General features: G+C 47.7%; 1 protein-coding gene across 2 annotated transcripts in view; it reads right to left on the reverse strand.

Annotated features, from left to right (window-relative positions):
* Nucleotides 1-7,787, reverse strand: part of LOC109290314 (zona pellucida sperm-binding protein 3-like) — a 14,376-nt gene extending 6,589 nt beyond the window's left edge. For both annotated transcript variants that reach the window (XM_019506757.1, XM_019506758.1), the window contains exons 1-8: nucleotides 7,047-7,787; nucleotides 4,995-5,203; nucleotides 4,198-4,310; nucleotides 3,616-3,707; nucleotides 2,892-3,072; nucleotides 2,326-2,434; nucleotides 1,417-1,508; nucleotides 341-438 (exon numbers count right to left, since the gene is read on the reverse strand). In XM_019506757.1, the coding sequence (XP_019362302.1) occupies nucleotides 341-438; nucleotides 1,417-1,508; nucleotides 2,326-2,434; nucleotides 2,892-3,072; nucleotides 3,616-3,707; nucleotides 4,198-4,310; nucleotides 4,995-5,203; nucleotides 7,047-7,110 (958 nt within the window). In that variant the 5' untranslated portion in view covers nucleotides 7,111-7,787. The remainder of the gene's footprint in view (nucleotides 1-340; nucleotides 439-1,416; nucleotides 1,509-2,325; nucleotides 2,435-2,891; nucleotides 3,073-3,615; nucleotides 3,708-4,197; nucleotides 4,311-4,994; nucleotides 5,204-7,046) is intronic.
* Nucleotides 7,788-14,803: the final 7,016 nt, after the last annotated feature.

The raw sequence follows: 14,803 nt of genomic DNA on the forward strand, positions 1-14,803 counted from the left end.
GGGGGGGGGGGTGGAAAACAAACCCAACATCCCCCCCCCCCCAGATTGCTTGCTTTGCCCTAGTGAAGGATTGGAGCAAGAGAGTGATACATATGCTTTAAGTGACAGTTATCCATATTGGAGTCAAGATGCTAGACTAAAGAAGTCCTATCTGAAGGCAAAAAGCTTCTCTCAGAGACCACAGAAGAGCTGCATGTTTGGAGGTGGGTGTGGGGGGCTGAGAAGGGAGAAGTCTCCACTATTTATCTGAACCTTAGTTGCCATGTTCAAGCTGCTAAATCCTGATAAGACACTGTCTCCCCCATAGTGCCACAGACCCCAGGTCAAAAGGAGTCCTTACCTTCTAGGGCTCTCTTGTGGCGCAAGCCTGTTTCTTGGCAGAGAGTCTCACAGCAATCACACATGTTGCTTAGAATAGGATTATCCAGGAGTTCCCACCTGTTAGATGGGAGCAGTAGGAAAAGGACTGTAAGTGAAGATTAGAGGTCTTAAAGCAAAGGAGAGGAGAAAAGTCTCAGGGTACGACTAGGTCTACCTGCTCAGTTCCCAGGCATCTCTCAATTTAAGAATCTTTTACAAGGTCTTAGAGAAAAATCAATTCTTTGCTTTTAGCAGTAGCTGGACTGTTGGCTGTTTGGAGCAGAATGGAAGAGACTTGGAACTTAATGCAACAGGGGCGTGCTCTTGCAAGTAAAATGGAGAAAGCATGGACTGCAAATACAAATTGGAGTGTTATTATTTGTGAAGAAAGGATTTGGAAGAGTTGCAAGACTTCTCATGGTAGAATGGGAGGAATTTTGTCCCTCACCCCCAACCAAGACTTAGCTTTGTTGGTTGCTTTTATGACTGAACATTGAACTTGGTTTTGTTAAGCTTATTCCAACAAATAACCCTTATATAATAATGCCTTCCATTGCAAAGAGATTTAGAGGCACTATATCTTTCACACTCTCTCTCAAATGTCCAGAAGTTATACAACCAGTCAAGATTGAACATATGGACCCATTCCAGTTAAATACGGATTACTATCCTGCTTGGAACAAGTAAGGTTGGCAGTACATCTGAAGCCATATCAACTTCACCAGCCAGCTCCAAACCAAACATTTCCAGTTAGGCAATCCTGAAAAGTGTTTTAAACACTTCCAAAGCTAATGAACCTGGAATGCATTCACCTTTAGCCCTTATGACAGGCAATATCAGACAGAAGGGCAAGTGGACCAAAGTTATCATGGACTCAAGTGGGCAAAACCACTTTGTTGCCAGCAGAAGAATGCACCCAAGGCATGCCAACATGCCACCTGGGACAGACTCCGTTCAAGCTTGCCATGCAGAACAGACTCTGTTCAACTTTGTTTTAACACTTTCTTGGCATGCAGGTCATTCAGTTGATGGTCCTCCTCCCACAACAGCTCTTACCTATTTGTGTCCCTGTGGAATGAGCAGGCCTTCCTAGTGGGGTGCATGAGGACTTGGGGGTCCCAGACTAGCACCTGGCAGTGAAGATAGATCTGCAAAGCAGGGGAAAGGGAAAGAGATGGCTTAACTGCTGATTAGAAAGGAACAGGCTCCATAGATGCATACTTGAGGAAAAACAAGGAGACTCCATTTAAACAGCAGCTATGAGAATCTGGGTTCCAGTAACAGAGGTGGATGTGGCAGATACCCATGTAAAGTCTTCGACTTGGTGACTGCATTAGATCCATTATGAACCCATGCTTCTTACCAGTCAGAAGACTTGTGGGGTTCCCAGACTGCTGTCTAATGGGGGCACATGTACATCTAGCACATCCAGGAATTTGAACTAAACTAGAGCAATTCAGTGTTAGCCTTAGAACAACATTGGTTAAACTTCTTGCACGAGTCAGTTTTGTGAAGGCCAGGTGATTAATGGTATGTCTGATGCCCTTGTTTAGAAGCAAGGCATGTCAAAAGATAGCCCGTGTGAAGCTCCTGCCATTACTTGAGGGAAGCATCTTGGGAGGTAAGTTGCACTGCTACAAACTATGGGAGAACTAGGACAGAAAGGAGCCAATGACTCAGCCCTCTTTCATTAGGGTTTTGGACAGCAGGAGATTTCTTATACAGACAGGATCACACATTTCTTAGTTTGGCCATGGTAGATTACCCAACTAGATAGTACAATAAAAAGCTGCAAGTTTTTTTCTGCATAGACCTATAGTAGTTGCAGTCAGAAACTAGCTTTAAATAGTCCTGGGTAGAAACATTTGCAGTATAATTCAAGTTGATCCAGGTACTTAAACATTTTTCTACAAGACATCTCTTGACACCAGAAGTGCCGTCTCAGGATTCAAGTGAGTTACTTACATCCGAGTCCACACCTACAAATCCAAAAGCCTGCAGGGAAAGACTGATAGCTTCAGGAGCCTTTCTGGGCAGAAAATGGGAGTTTGACACTTTACCTTCCACAAAACACCTGAAACAGAAAGGCTGGCTTAATCCATCAAGGCCACAGCAATTGCATCTAAATAGACAATAATTGTTTGGCCCTGATCTACTTTGCTGTTCTCTCTCCAAGTCTTTAAGCTGTTGAAACTGTGTTCAGAGTGAGTGAACTACTTCTGAGCAGCATCTACCCAAGGTTTCAGCAGGTTAACCTATGGTAGTGATGCCATGGGGGTCTAAATTTAGTGCACCTATGGCTTCCAGTGATCAAGCCAACCACCTGCCTTCTATCATCTTCATTTGCCAATAAGCTACACCTTATTAGTTAAGGCAGAAGGCAGGTCTGAAATAAATATTTCATCAGTAGAAGTTATTTAGGAGCCTTCAGATATTAAACACATTCAGTCAAGATGCTCATGCGATTGCCTGAACTCTACATTTTCCAAGCTAAACAGATTTCATGAGTTGCCTGAGCAGCAGATAGTTACCCATGGTTTGCAATAATGCTGTAGCTCCTGGGAGATCTGTGGAGTTCTGGGGTTGTGGTGGCCATGCACTCATCCACAAAAATCTGCAGAGGCTGGTGGAAGAAACTCTGTACAGCAAACTCTATATGAATCTGAGAGCCCAGGGGAAAGACCTGGGAGTCTGAAGGGGCACTGAAGTCCCCTGCAAGAAAATAGGATTTTGTATTTAAAGATCATTTCACAGGCTGCTTGTTGTGATGTGTGTCACAGAATGAGACTTTCAAGTAGTCAAAGCCTTTTGCAAGTGTATGTAGAGTCTTTCGGGGAAGGAAAGTTGGTGTTCTCCAGTATTAGTCCCATGAATGTCCGCCAAGAAAGCTACCATGCTCTTCAGCTCCTTCTCCCCAACCCCTATGATAGGTTCTCACAAAAAGGAAGTCCCTCCCCAGTGTTACCAGAGTGGCAGGATTTTTTTTTTTAGGCAAAAAAGAAAACAAACAAACAAACCCACAAACCCTGAGTGTAAGGCTGAAGATAAGACAAGTGACAGAGGAAGAAAGACTCACATTTGTTTCATGAGTCTTCTACAAAAGAAGTGGCAGCACCCACACCACCTTAAGAGGTGGTAAATTAGGTCTAGTTTTAGGACATTGTTTAATGGTGTTGGAAACAGGCAGCTCAGTGCACCCGAGATCATGGGGAAATCCGACAGTAGCACCCAGCCTTTCAGTAACAGTTGTCTTACCATTCATCAGCGTTACCTTGAACATCAGTACACTGGAGGCAGACAGCTGACCAGTAACTGAGGATATATTTGTAGGAGTCAAGGATTTTGCACTAGAAAGAAATACATTGTTAGAGAGTTGGTAGGAGTTAGACTTATTATTTCTGAAGGGTAAATTCTTGCTCATGGGCACAGAAACTAAAAGAATCCTGAACCGAGTAAGGCCAGCTTGCCAGTCTATCTTTGAGCCATGCTAGAATGGTTAGATTACCTCTCTTTCCAAAAGCCATGCAGCATACAAGAAACTGCCTTGAAGGGCTGCCAGATTCTTTTTTACATCCTGGGATTTAAGGCAAGTTTAGTACATGACCAAAACCCAAGAGTAGTTCTGCCAACTAATACAGCTTTGGCTTACTGGTTAGCATCTCCTTCAGCACTCAAAGAAATAGGTCACCTACAATCAGCTGGTTTAAGTCTTCCCTTGTCCAACTGGTATCACTATTCATGCTTGTGAAGGATTAGTTTCTTGTTAGTGGAGCTCATGGTAATTTGGGGATTTTCACTTAAGCATCAAACTAGTAAGCTCAAGTGCTGGCAACTTACTCATAATCAGTGCAGTTTATTCTTTCACTGAAGGAGGTAGCGTAGTATCTGCCTCTCCCAGAGGGAGGCTTATAGGTCAGGTCGGTGAAGTGCTCAAGCACATTCCCAGAAGTCTGTAGGGATCAGGGAAAAATAGAGATTAGAACAATCATGTTCCCACTTTCTCCTCCAGGCCACAGACTGAGGGCAAAAATTCCCCCGTAGGGACGCAAAAAATGTGTTTGCACTCCTGAACAGCTACATCCAAAAAAACATTGCTTATCAGCCCCTGCCTTGGTAGCAAAGACATTGGTCACTGGCTTATCAACAAAAGAAAGACTTAACAGGGGCTAAACTGCACAGGCCTCTCAAGCAGTTAATATTTCTCTTCCATGGATACTAGACAATTTACTCAGTCCTTATGGTTCCAGGACCATGAGTTTCTCACTCCAGATTTACGGCAATCGTACAGAAAGGGAGCATTCAGGTATTAAATCCAAACGATCATCTCAGTGGGAGATGTTGGTGAGGCCCAGATCCTCCATGTATTTAAGCATATCACTCCTGTTAAAAATCTGTGCAAGTTTGGTGCCTAAAATCCCTTTAAAGATCAGAGCGTTTGGCTCCTTTCTCACTTCTAGCCCAGCAAATAGCTGTAGGAGTTTTCCTATTACAGCTGCTCTGTCAGATAGCATTTCCACCCTCATACACCCCCAAACTAGAAAGAGAAGCTACTTTAGAGGCATTTGAAGAGCCCGTAGCTCCAAGCAAAGGTGAAACTCAAGGCCTTTGCTTGTCTAAGGAGCTACCAGACTCACCAGCTGTGAGAAGCTGCAGTCCTTCAGGTCATACTGAAAGTGCAGAAGGCCCTGTTGGTTGTTGATGATGGAATAGGGGCAGCTGCCCAGATGCAGGGATTGTGGATCAAGCATGAGGCCAGCTCCCTGGGGGTTCAGGTGTATGGTCAGGTGGATGCTGGTTTTATTGCACTCATAGAATACAGGGTAATTGGATGCGCTCCTTCTCCCTACAGAAAGATGCAGTCTTGTAAGCTGGCAAAAACATTCCATCTCCCCAAAACTATCTAATCCCATTCTCTAGGCCATTTACAGCAGGGTGCTTTGCTTCCCCCTCCCCCTGCCTTTTTTTTTTTTGGTTTCCTTTCCCCCCCTTTTCTCCATCAATATGGTGGGGGAATGAGTTCAGCACGGCTGGGGGGGGACTGCCCAGCCAGGAGAGGGTGCCTGGGGTCCAGGGTGGGAATGCACAGCTGCAGGGCCCAAGTGGGGAGAGGGATAGAGCCGCAGGCAGCACATTCAGGGGTGGTGAAGGTATGGGCTCCCTGCCGCTGCGCGCACTTACTGGGAGAGGGGGTGCACATGCTCCCCAGATTTGTGCATGGGGCAGGGGTAGATATGGGCTAGCAGCTGCAAGCTTGGGACTCCCTGCCCTGCTACCCTCCCTTCAGGGGCCTCTGCAGCCCAGTGGGTGGGATCGGCAGGGCAGGGCAGAAAAGAACAAAGCAGGGCAGGGAGGCTCAGTGTCACTGGCAGGAGCCTCACACCATTATGGTGAGGCATCCCCTGCCCACCCAGAAGCAGTGGGGGTGGTGGCACAGAGTTGTGTTCCCCACTGCTGCCAGGTAGGCAGGGGGCACCTCACCATGGCAGCACAGGGCTCCCAGCAGCTGTTCTGCCCTGCCACAATGGGTCCCACCTGCCAGGCTGTGGAGGCCCTCAGAGGGAGGGCAGCAGGACGGGGAGCCCAGAGCCCACAGCTCTCCCCACTCCCCCAGGCTTTACTCAACCATGTCACCTGTGGGGGAAGGGGAGGGGGAGCCGGGTTCCACACTTTGCTTCTCCACAGCGGCCATCACCTCCCACGAGCAGCAGCCGGGGCTCGGACCCTGGCCCTGTAGGCCTGGCAGCCAGGGCCCCCCTCCAGCAGGGGCGGGGTGGGGAGGGGAGTGAGGGGCAGTGGCATGGGCAGGGCACCAGATGCATATCAGAGCTGCTCAGTGGCACAGAGCAGTTCAGGGAAGAGGGCAGCCACAGCTGGACTCATGTCTTTGGTGAACAAAGGGGGCAGGGGGAGTTCTGATTTTCCATGATAAAAAACCCATAATCAAATGCCTCAGTTTATAGGTATTTATAAAATTTATTTTATTATAGTGACTGAGGCACTGGTAGGCTTCCAAAACTGTAGTTATAAAATTGATAAAACATTGCATTTAACTGATACCTCTCTATAGAGCGGCATTTTGTTTTAATTGCAGAAAAACACAGATGGGGGGGGGGGGTTAAATTAGAAAATTGGTTATTTTTAAAATGGAGAAAGCCAGGATCTCTTGCAATTATCTTTTCCAGGCTACATTAGTGCAGGGTCCTGAACTGAACACACTTCACAGTGAGGAAATGCTCTAGTCCTACTGAAATTAGTGCATTACAGGAAGGGGTGTGGGAAGCCAGGTTTTAGAAACATCCCAGGAGTTACTCATACACTGGGTTTCTATATCTAGATGCTTAACAGTTAAGAACAGAAGTACATAGTCAAAGCAAACAGCTCTTATAGGAAAGGAGTGTTCAGTGTTACTAGATCCGGTTGTTTTAGGTGAAGACTTACAATAGTTGATGGTTTTATAGAGAGACCAGGTGCTGGAATTTGGATTTTCATGAAACAGAGCTCTCATTCACAGGAAGCCACAAAAACATGACCCAAGAACATACACAAAGGGCAGAAGCCCAGATAGCAGGCTTTATTTTTTTAATGGCTTTGAACTTTGAGCCAGTTTTGAGGTTTTCCAAGCAGTTTTGCTACAGAACACTAGACCCCAGCTCAGAGCTGCAGGAACTCCCCAGACGGGAACTTACCTCTCTGACCAGCAAACACCGAGCTCCAGGCAAGCACCACCAGGAACTCTTTCCACAGCCCCATGATGCTAGACTCACAGTCCTAGTACCAGAACATACATTCTCAGGAGAAATTATAGGTGTATATCTTCTGACAGGCAATCTGTGCTCAGTGCCAGTTCCTTATACTCCACAGCCCTCCCAATCAAGACCTGCTGAGCCCAGCAGCCAGCGCAGGTGCTAGGAATTCTTCATTGGTTTCAATCAGGAAAGATCCCAGCCCAGTTGGCAGAGCAGCTTCCAGTTCCCACTCACAAGCAAATCCTACTCTTTGCTGCAAACCCCTCCCCTGCTAAACCAAGCCCAGAGAACAGGCGAGTCCCCTGCAGTCATGCCCCATTGGGTTAGGCTCTAGGGAGCTAGGCTTTCAGATCCCTAAAGGAAGTCAGTGGGGCTCTGGGCACAGTCTAGACTTGCTGCTACACAGCAGTTTGCCCTTGGTTGCAATTTCTTTGCAGCTACATAGCCTTTGCAGAGTATGCTGGAAGTCTGTCCCCAGTAAGGAAGCAGCATCCAGGTAGTGGGGTCTGTGCACAAAGTGGGTGAGCTGAATGTAATGCTAGCACTGCCACGGGGCCTGATCCTGAATAGGGCTCCTGAACACCATTGGTAAATAGCAGCCAAGTGGAAGCAGCAGAGTAAGTATCCTGATGTGAGACTTTCTCTGCCCTCCAGTGTGGGAGGCTTTATCCACATTGAAAAGGGTTTTCAATTTCTTTGCAGCAAACCCTTCGGAGATGAAGCTTGTACCACTTCCCTAAGTAGGGGGGGCTCTTTTGACAAAAGGAATTTGTTCCAGTACAAGTGCATCCACACTGTGGCTGGTGTTTATATAGTTATAGCGATGAGGGGTGGGGAACGGGTACATAAGCATTATTCTTTATCAACCCATACTTTGTTGACCTATACATCTATGCCAGCAAAACTTGTAAGTGCAGCCCCCTACTGGGCTGATACATGAGGAGGTGCTGCTTTTTCGGGGTTCTACAAAAGGGATGTCCTGGCAGTCTGGAGTAATTAAAATCCAATTTCTGAGCATGCTAGCCCTGGTATCCTGAACAAACATCACCAGGAAGGTGTCCCCACATTCTGCGTTCCTGAAATCCCTCCCAGTTTCTTCCAGAGGCTGCAGGCTTCACTTCCTCTCTGACAACAATGCTGATGTGCTGCCACGTTTCAGTGGTAGGGAGTACGCATCCCACTTAGGCTGTGAAGTGGTAAGATTTCATAGATTTCATAGACATTAGGGCTGGAAGGGACCTCAGAAGATCATTGAGTCCAGCCCCCCACCCAAAGGGCAAGAAGTCAGCTGGGGTCATAGGATCCCAGCAAGATAAGCATAGGAAGCATAGCAGTCTATACGTGTGGGGTATTAACAGCAGCTGCAGGATTGGAAAGTCCCTGACAATAGTGAGTGAGTAGCAGTGCCAGCACCACATGCAACTAACCCACTTCACATATAGACCCTGCTTCCTGCATGTTGCTGCCCTGCTGCTGATAGACTCCCAGCATGCTCTGCAAAGTAGCTGCAAGGCAACCTGGATTGATTATTAGATCTTGGAGCTTTAGCTGCAGCAGTGACCTATTTTAGAGTTTCACTTTGCCCTTGCACATGTGCTTAAAGTTAAGCATATGAAGATTTGTAGAACAAAGCCCTTGATTCTCTGCACAGCTACCCTGGATAGGGCCCAATTCTGAACGGGACTCAGGTCACTGGTCTGCCACTGACCTGCTGCATGATTCTGATCAAGTCTATTCTACTCTCAGTGCTGCAGTTTCTTCATCTGCAAAGCAGGAGCAATAATACTGGCCCACCACTGAAACATGTTTAGGGAGCCTGGACTAAAAAGCACTGCACAAGCATTATTCTTTATCAACACTAAGATCTTCTAAGGCAGAGGCATCAAACATCTGGCTCATGGGCCAGATCTGACCCATGGAGCTGGGACATCCAGCCCACAAGGCTTCCTACAAGTCCTGGAAAACCCACCTCCAGATCCAGCTTGCAGGGCTGGAAATTTGGTAGTGGGGTAAGAGGCACCGGTGCTAGCCCCTGGAACAGCCAGCACTGCTGTGTTGACGAGGGCAGCACTCTGGAGGTTAACACTGCAGTTACTTGCCCTGCTGCCAAATTTCCTGTTTGGGATCTCCATTGGGGAAGCAATTCTGCTGCAGCAAGGTAAGTAGCAGTGGCATTAACCTTGTGGATGCTGATCCTGCCAACCTAGCACCTCTGGCTGCTGCAGGGAGTTAATGCTGCCATTATCTGCCCAACCACTAAATTTTCAGGCCAAGATCCCCACTGGGGACACAATCTGGTAGCAGCAGGGCAAGCAACAGCAGCGTAAACTCCTGTGGCTGCCAGAGTCACTGTGTCAGCAGGAACAGTATACAGAGAGTTAATGCCACTGCTACTCACCCTGCCACTGTAGTTCAGCCCTCAAGAAATGTCATGATTTGGAAAGGGTTTATGTGGCCTCATGAGTTTGACTTTCCTGCTCTAGGGGATAACAGGTTTTAGAAAGGGAGTTTACTTCATCTGGTGATATAAGCCCTTGGGCCCTGGCAGACAATAACTTAATGACATGATGGGATCTGATCCAAAAGTCATGCACCCTGCTGTGCTACATGGGCATGGCAGAATGCATGAGCTTAAGGACTGGATTTTAGGGAAAGTTGCAAGCTGCACATGATGCAGCCCTGCATGGCACCGTCAGGCTCATGGCTCTGCAAGTGCCAGGCATGGGAAAGTCAGTCATTCCCCCCACTTAGTAAGATCAAAGCCATGTGCCTGGTGGCCATGCATGCTCAACTCTCCCACCCAGCACCTGCAAAGCTGAGTGGAAGAAGCTGATTAACTTCCCTTGGTTGGCACTTGCACTGCTAAGTGCCTGGCTTTTAATTTGCTTGACAAGGGGAGTGGATCAGCTCCCCCTTCCTGCACATTCAGACCCTCCCAGGCAGGTTCACGTTGCCGTGATCCCCATGTCAACCATCAGCAGTGGAGACAGAGCAGGACCCTTAGCAGCGCCTGTATCCCTATTAGGGCCTGACCTAGCCAGGTCCAGATCACCCATAGCTCCTGACCCGAGTCCAAAATGTGCAGCTGCGTGGCCAGGCTTGCTGCAGGTGGTGGCACACAGCAGAGCCCAGCCCAGATAACTGGTGGCTCCCAACCCCCTTCCCCAGAACATGAGTCCCCGGCATGGCCAGGTCAGACCCATACCTGCACTTTGACTCTTGCTAGGAACTGGGTTGTCTCCTCTGCAAATGGCCAGGGTTGCAGGGTAGAAGCCTCACCTGGCAGAAGCTTTCTGTCTCCAGTGCTCTCTGCCTTAGGGCTGGGGGTGGGGTGGGCCCTGTACATCTGGGGGGAAGGTAGCGGGGGTTGTTAGCCTAGTAACCAGAGCCGGAGCTGCTCCTGCAGCCCGTGCCTACTGCCTGGAGGGCAGAGAGGTGCCTGCTTTGAGGCGCACCAAAGCTGTATGAAATCACTTGGTGGGCTGGATGTGGCCCATGGGCCGTATTTTGCTGGCACTGCAGACCAGTTGGGAACCTCAGAGTAGGATCAGTAAAACATTGTCAGAGAGGAAGGGTGGGCAGGAGTGCCAGAGGGAAAGCTGTTTCACCTCTGCCTGCATAGGAGAATTGTTGGGAGAGCCCAACAGTGAGAGTCTAAGAGACAGTGCAAGGGGAGTTAGCAGCAGATCCCAGAATTAGGAACAAGAAGGGGGAATTGCTGGGCTGCACTTCAGCAGGGGGACACATGAAGGGAAAGTGAGGGAGGGGGAAACTCAGCCAAAAGAGTCTTTATGGTGTGGCTCCAGCAGAAATAGAAGAACACTGTTGTTTATGATGCGGGACTAAGGAAACCCCCTCCATCCTACCAGCTCTTGTGGGATTCCCTCACAAGGATGTACATAAGCAGGAGAGGTCAGGAGCAGGCAACTGCATCTGATCTTCCCTCTCCATGTATAGAGAAAGACACCCAGTGGAGCAGGGAGCCCCTGTCCCAAGAGGCTGCTGCCCTCACAGTATCTGTCCCCTGCTGCTGGGGTGAAGAGGCCCCTCCTGACATCCAGGCAGAAAGAAAGAGACTGGAGCGAGAACAGCTAAATGGTTCTTATATTAAAAACTGTCAAATATACAGTATAATTATCTTACAAAATTATAATTATTTTATTTCTCATCTTTACAAACAGAGTAGAATGTTAAACACATGCACCAAGGACTGTTAATGGGACATGCTTGGCTGTGGCAAGGAGAAGAGGTAAGTGCTGCCCTTTAAATGAAAGGCTGCTAGATACTGCTCATCACACTCAACAGCAAGGCTAGGGCCCCCATCCTCTTTCAAAAGGACAGGCTATCCATGCAAAGCACGGATCCCAGCATGCATGCCTCATCCAAGCAGTTTAAAGATAATGGAGTGCATCCAGGGAATTCCTATAAGCATAGGACACCACTGAGGAGGAGTTGCAGCTGGCTCCATTGTCCATTGATTAGGTATAATCCTCAGGCCCTTGGTTATCCAGGCCTTGCACAACACTGGAAGTGCTGCTGACAGCTAATGATGGGAGGGACAGGACAGAGATGTGCAACTCCAATTGCTGCTTCATGAAGTCAGCTCAAAGAGGGATTCAAGACTCATTGTTAAATCAAACTGCTACCTCTCACCCTCACCTCACCTCCTAGCCCTGTGTTTGGAAGGGTCTGTCTATATGGGAAGCCTCTCACTCTGGTGCAAGTATGAACCTAGGACGTGAGTTGCAGGCAGTTACCTACTTGCCACCCTACCCCAGCTTCCAGCCATCTGTAGCCAGCTCCTTACGCATATGCCATAAACCACCACATTAATATCTGCAATGTGAGTGCTAAAGCACCCAAGAGTTGTAGCTTCTGAGGGGGACCCAGCTGCTGGCAGCTCAGCATGAAGCTGGGGAGAGACAGGCCTTTCACTCTTGACTCACTCTAACTCATCCTCCTGTCACTTCAGAACCTTCCACCTGGGCCCTTGGATGATCAGTGCTGAAAAAGCAAGGAAATCAGGCTGTGTTACCACCCCAGCTCCTCTTGAAGGTGAGGAATGGGCCAATGAGCCTGGATGGCAAAGGCAATGACCTCTCTCAGGTGAAACAGGTGTGTTCTCCCTTCACTGAAAAGCCTGAATATTATTCCTGTCTCTCCCCTAGCTCACTGGCTGTGCCTGAGGGAGTCCTCAGCTGCTTCCTTCACAAACTCCAGTGTCTCTAGAGACAAGTAAACTGTGGACTAGTGCACATTCCTCTCTTCTGTATTCATAGGAAATCAGCACCAATTGGTGGCTCCAAAATCCTTCCCTTAATTTTCCCAGCCAAACCAACCAGGAGGTATAGTGTTCCCTGAGGCTGCAAGGAACATGCCTTCTTCACCCCAGAGGCAATGGCTTTCCCTTTTTTGCTTCTGTTGAGCTTGGCTGCACTTGCAGGTATGGCTGGCACGTCATCCCCCCCCCGCAGCTAGGCCACGTGCCTTGTATAGCCCAGAGATTCACAGCTCTGTGGCTCTACCTACACTGGCCTGGAAGTCCTCCCTGCTGTTTAGTGCCTGCTCTCTCTTTCTCCTTTTCCTGGCTCCCTCCTAAGACTTTTGTGATAGTTCCTGGTGCTGCTGTACTCAACCCTGTCCCTTGTCAGGTTGATATGCACTTGCATTATCGTAATATAATTTTTTACTTGTTGGATGCCACTGCTCTTTGGCACCATCCTGTTGTGCTACAGAGGTACAGAAGCTGAGGTGCTAGCAACCCACACTTATAATGATCATCAGATTGGCAGCTACTGAAAGCTTGTTTCCTGTTCCCTTTTGCCCCTCCTGGGCTCTTTCCCCCTCAAAGAAGTGTGAAAGCAAGAAAAGAAGGCAAGGGAAAAACCCTCCCCCATCCTCTTTACAAGGTCCTCCCCGTGTCCACACCAGTTCTCACCAGGTCCCGAAGTTTATGTCCAGCATCTCCTCTTTGGGGAGTGGCACCACGGGGCCTTCTAACTGGTGAGACCATTGGATTTGAGGGTGGCAGGTGGGGAGAGAGTTAGGCAGCAAGGCCTGAACTGCCATGATCTAATGGGAAGACAGGCAGCTCAGAGTCATGAGACCACACAGACCCAGTGAATACTATACATACATCTTGACTGGAGCTAAGGATTAGACTAGAAAAGTACTAACCTACAAACTAAAACACAGGAGCTTTCAGCTAATGTTCTGTCACAGTGTGTCTACACTGCTTTCACAATATCCCCAAGAGTGCCACCAAAGCACCCCCTTCCCATTCTGTGTGTGTCTATTCCATCAATAAGGATGTGAAGCTGGCTGAGTATATCCATTACCATGCTCTCAAGAACTCTTTCTCTAGGATGCCTGAGAGCATCGGTGTGGGATGCTCTCAGCATGGCTTCACTACCTCTTTCGAGGATCAGCACACGGGAGCAGGAGGCAGTAGGCAGGGGGTTTTCCTGGGAGTGTTGCACAAGTGGTATGAACCTGGTGAATAGATTTTTCTTCCCACATCTCTGCAGTGAAACCTTCAGAGGCAAGAGCTGCTGAAGGCTGAGACTTGGCTGACAGAGATGGCCCACTGGACTTCTGCTATATCTGCTGTTTTGGTTTAAATCTGCCAGTCTGTTTATGAACTCTAGGATCACAAAAAAACCTACACAAGGTTTGTGCTTTTATTTTTATAAACATTCTCAAAACTCAAATGAAAGTTATTTTGCTAGCTACTAGTCAGTAATATGTCATAGTGACTTATGGCCAAGTATAGACTGCATGAGCACAGTAAACTCCATAAAAACATGAGGCGTTTGGACTAGTAGTAGCCTGAGCTAGTAATAAAAACCACTCAATGTGGCATATATCATAGACAGACTGCTCAAAATCAGTGCTATGGGAGAACCAGTTTGATTAAATATGACCCACTAGCCATCTTAATGTATCTAAATACAGTCCACGTTGGCACTATTTCATTCACAAAGAAACGGTCTGAATCAGTGCAGTTTGAAAGTCTTAGCTATTGTGGTCAGCTGATGTCTGTGATGCAGATAATAGTCAGCATATGGAATTATTTTGACCACCACGCATAGACTATATACAGGCCACATGGAACTGCAGTCTATAGGCTAGAGTGAATCAGTGCAAATTTCAGTCTTTAGAATGGACTGAAAATATCGAGTGTCATCTCTTACGTGAACCAGCGTGTGACTTGTGCAGTTCGAAACAGACATACAGATAAACGGGCAGGTCAGATTCACATACACAGGCACCAACACACTCAATAACAGATCAGTCACACGCATAGCACCAGTCACTGTCACAGATCAGTCTTATATCACCCACAATTACAAACCTAGAGGTATTAATACTCACTATAATGTCACACACACAGCAACACATAATACTAGTCATATGTCAATTCCTTTCCAATACACATAGATGTATATACATACCCGACAACAGGCACACACAGTGACACATATCAAGATATCAATATGCACTGTAATATACTACTTCTACCCAGCAAATACACCCAAACTGGTCTTCACACACTTCTTAATGGACTGTAATGCAAATCTCATACTTACAGCCCCAAACACTGGTAAACCTATTGGCCAAATATACTGACACCAGTGCTTCCTGTAATATATTTTCCACACACACACACACACACACACACACACACACACACACAC

Source organism: Gavialis gangeticus, unplaced genomic scaffold (genome assembly GCF_001723915.1).
Source record: "Gavialis gangeticus isolate Ggan-Ray unplaced genomic scaffold, GavGan_comp1, whole genome shotgun sequence".
Taxonomy (NCBI): Eukaryota; Metazoa; Chordata; order Crocodylia; family Gavialidae; genus Gavialis; species Gavialis gangeticus.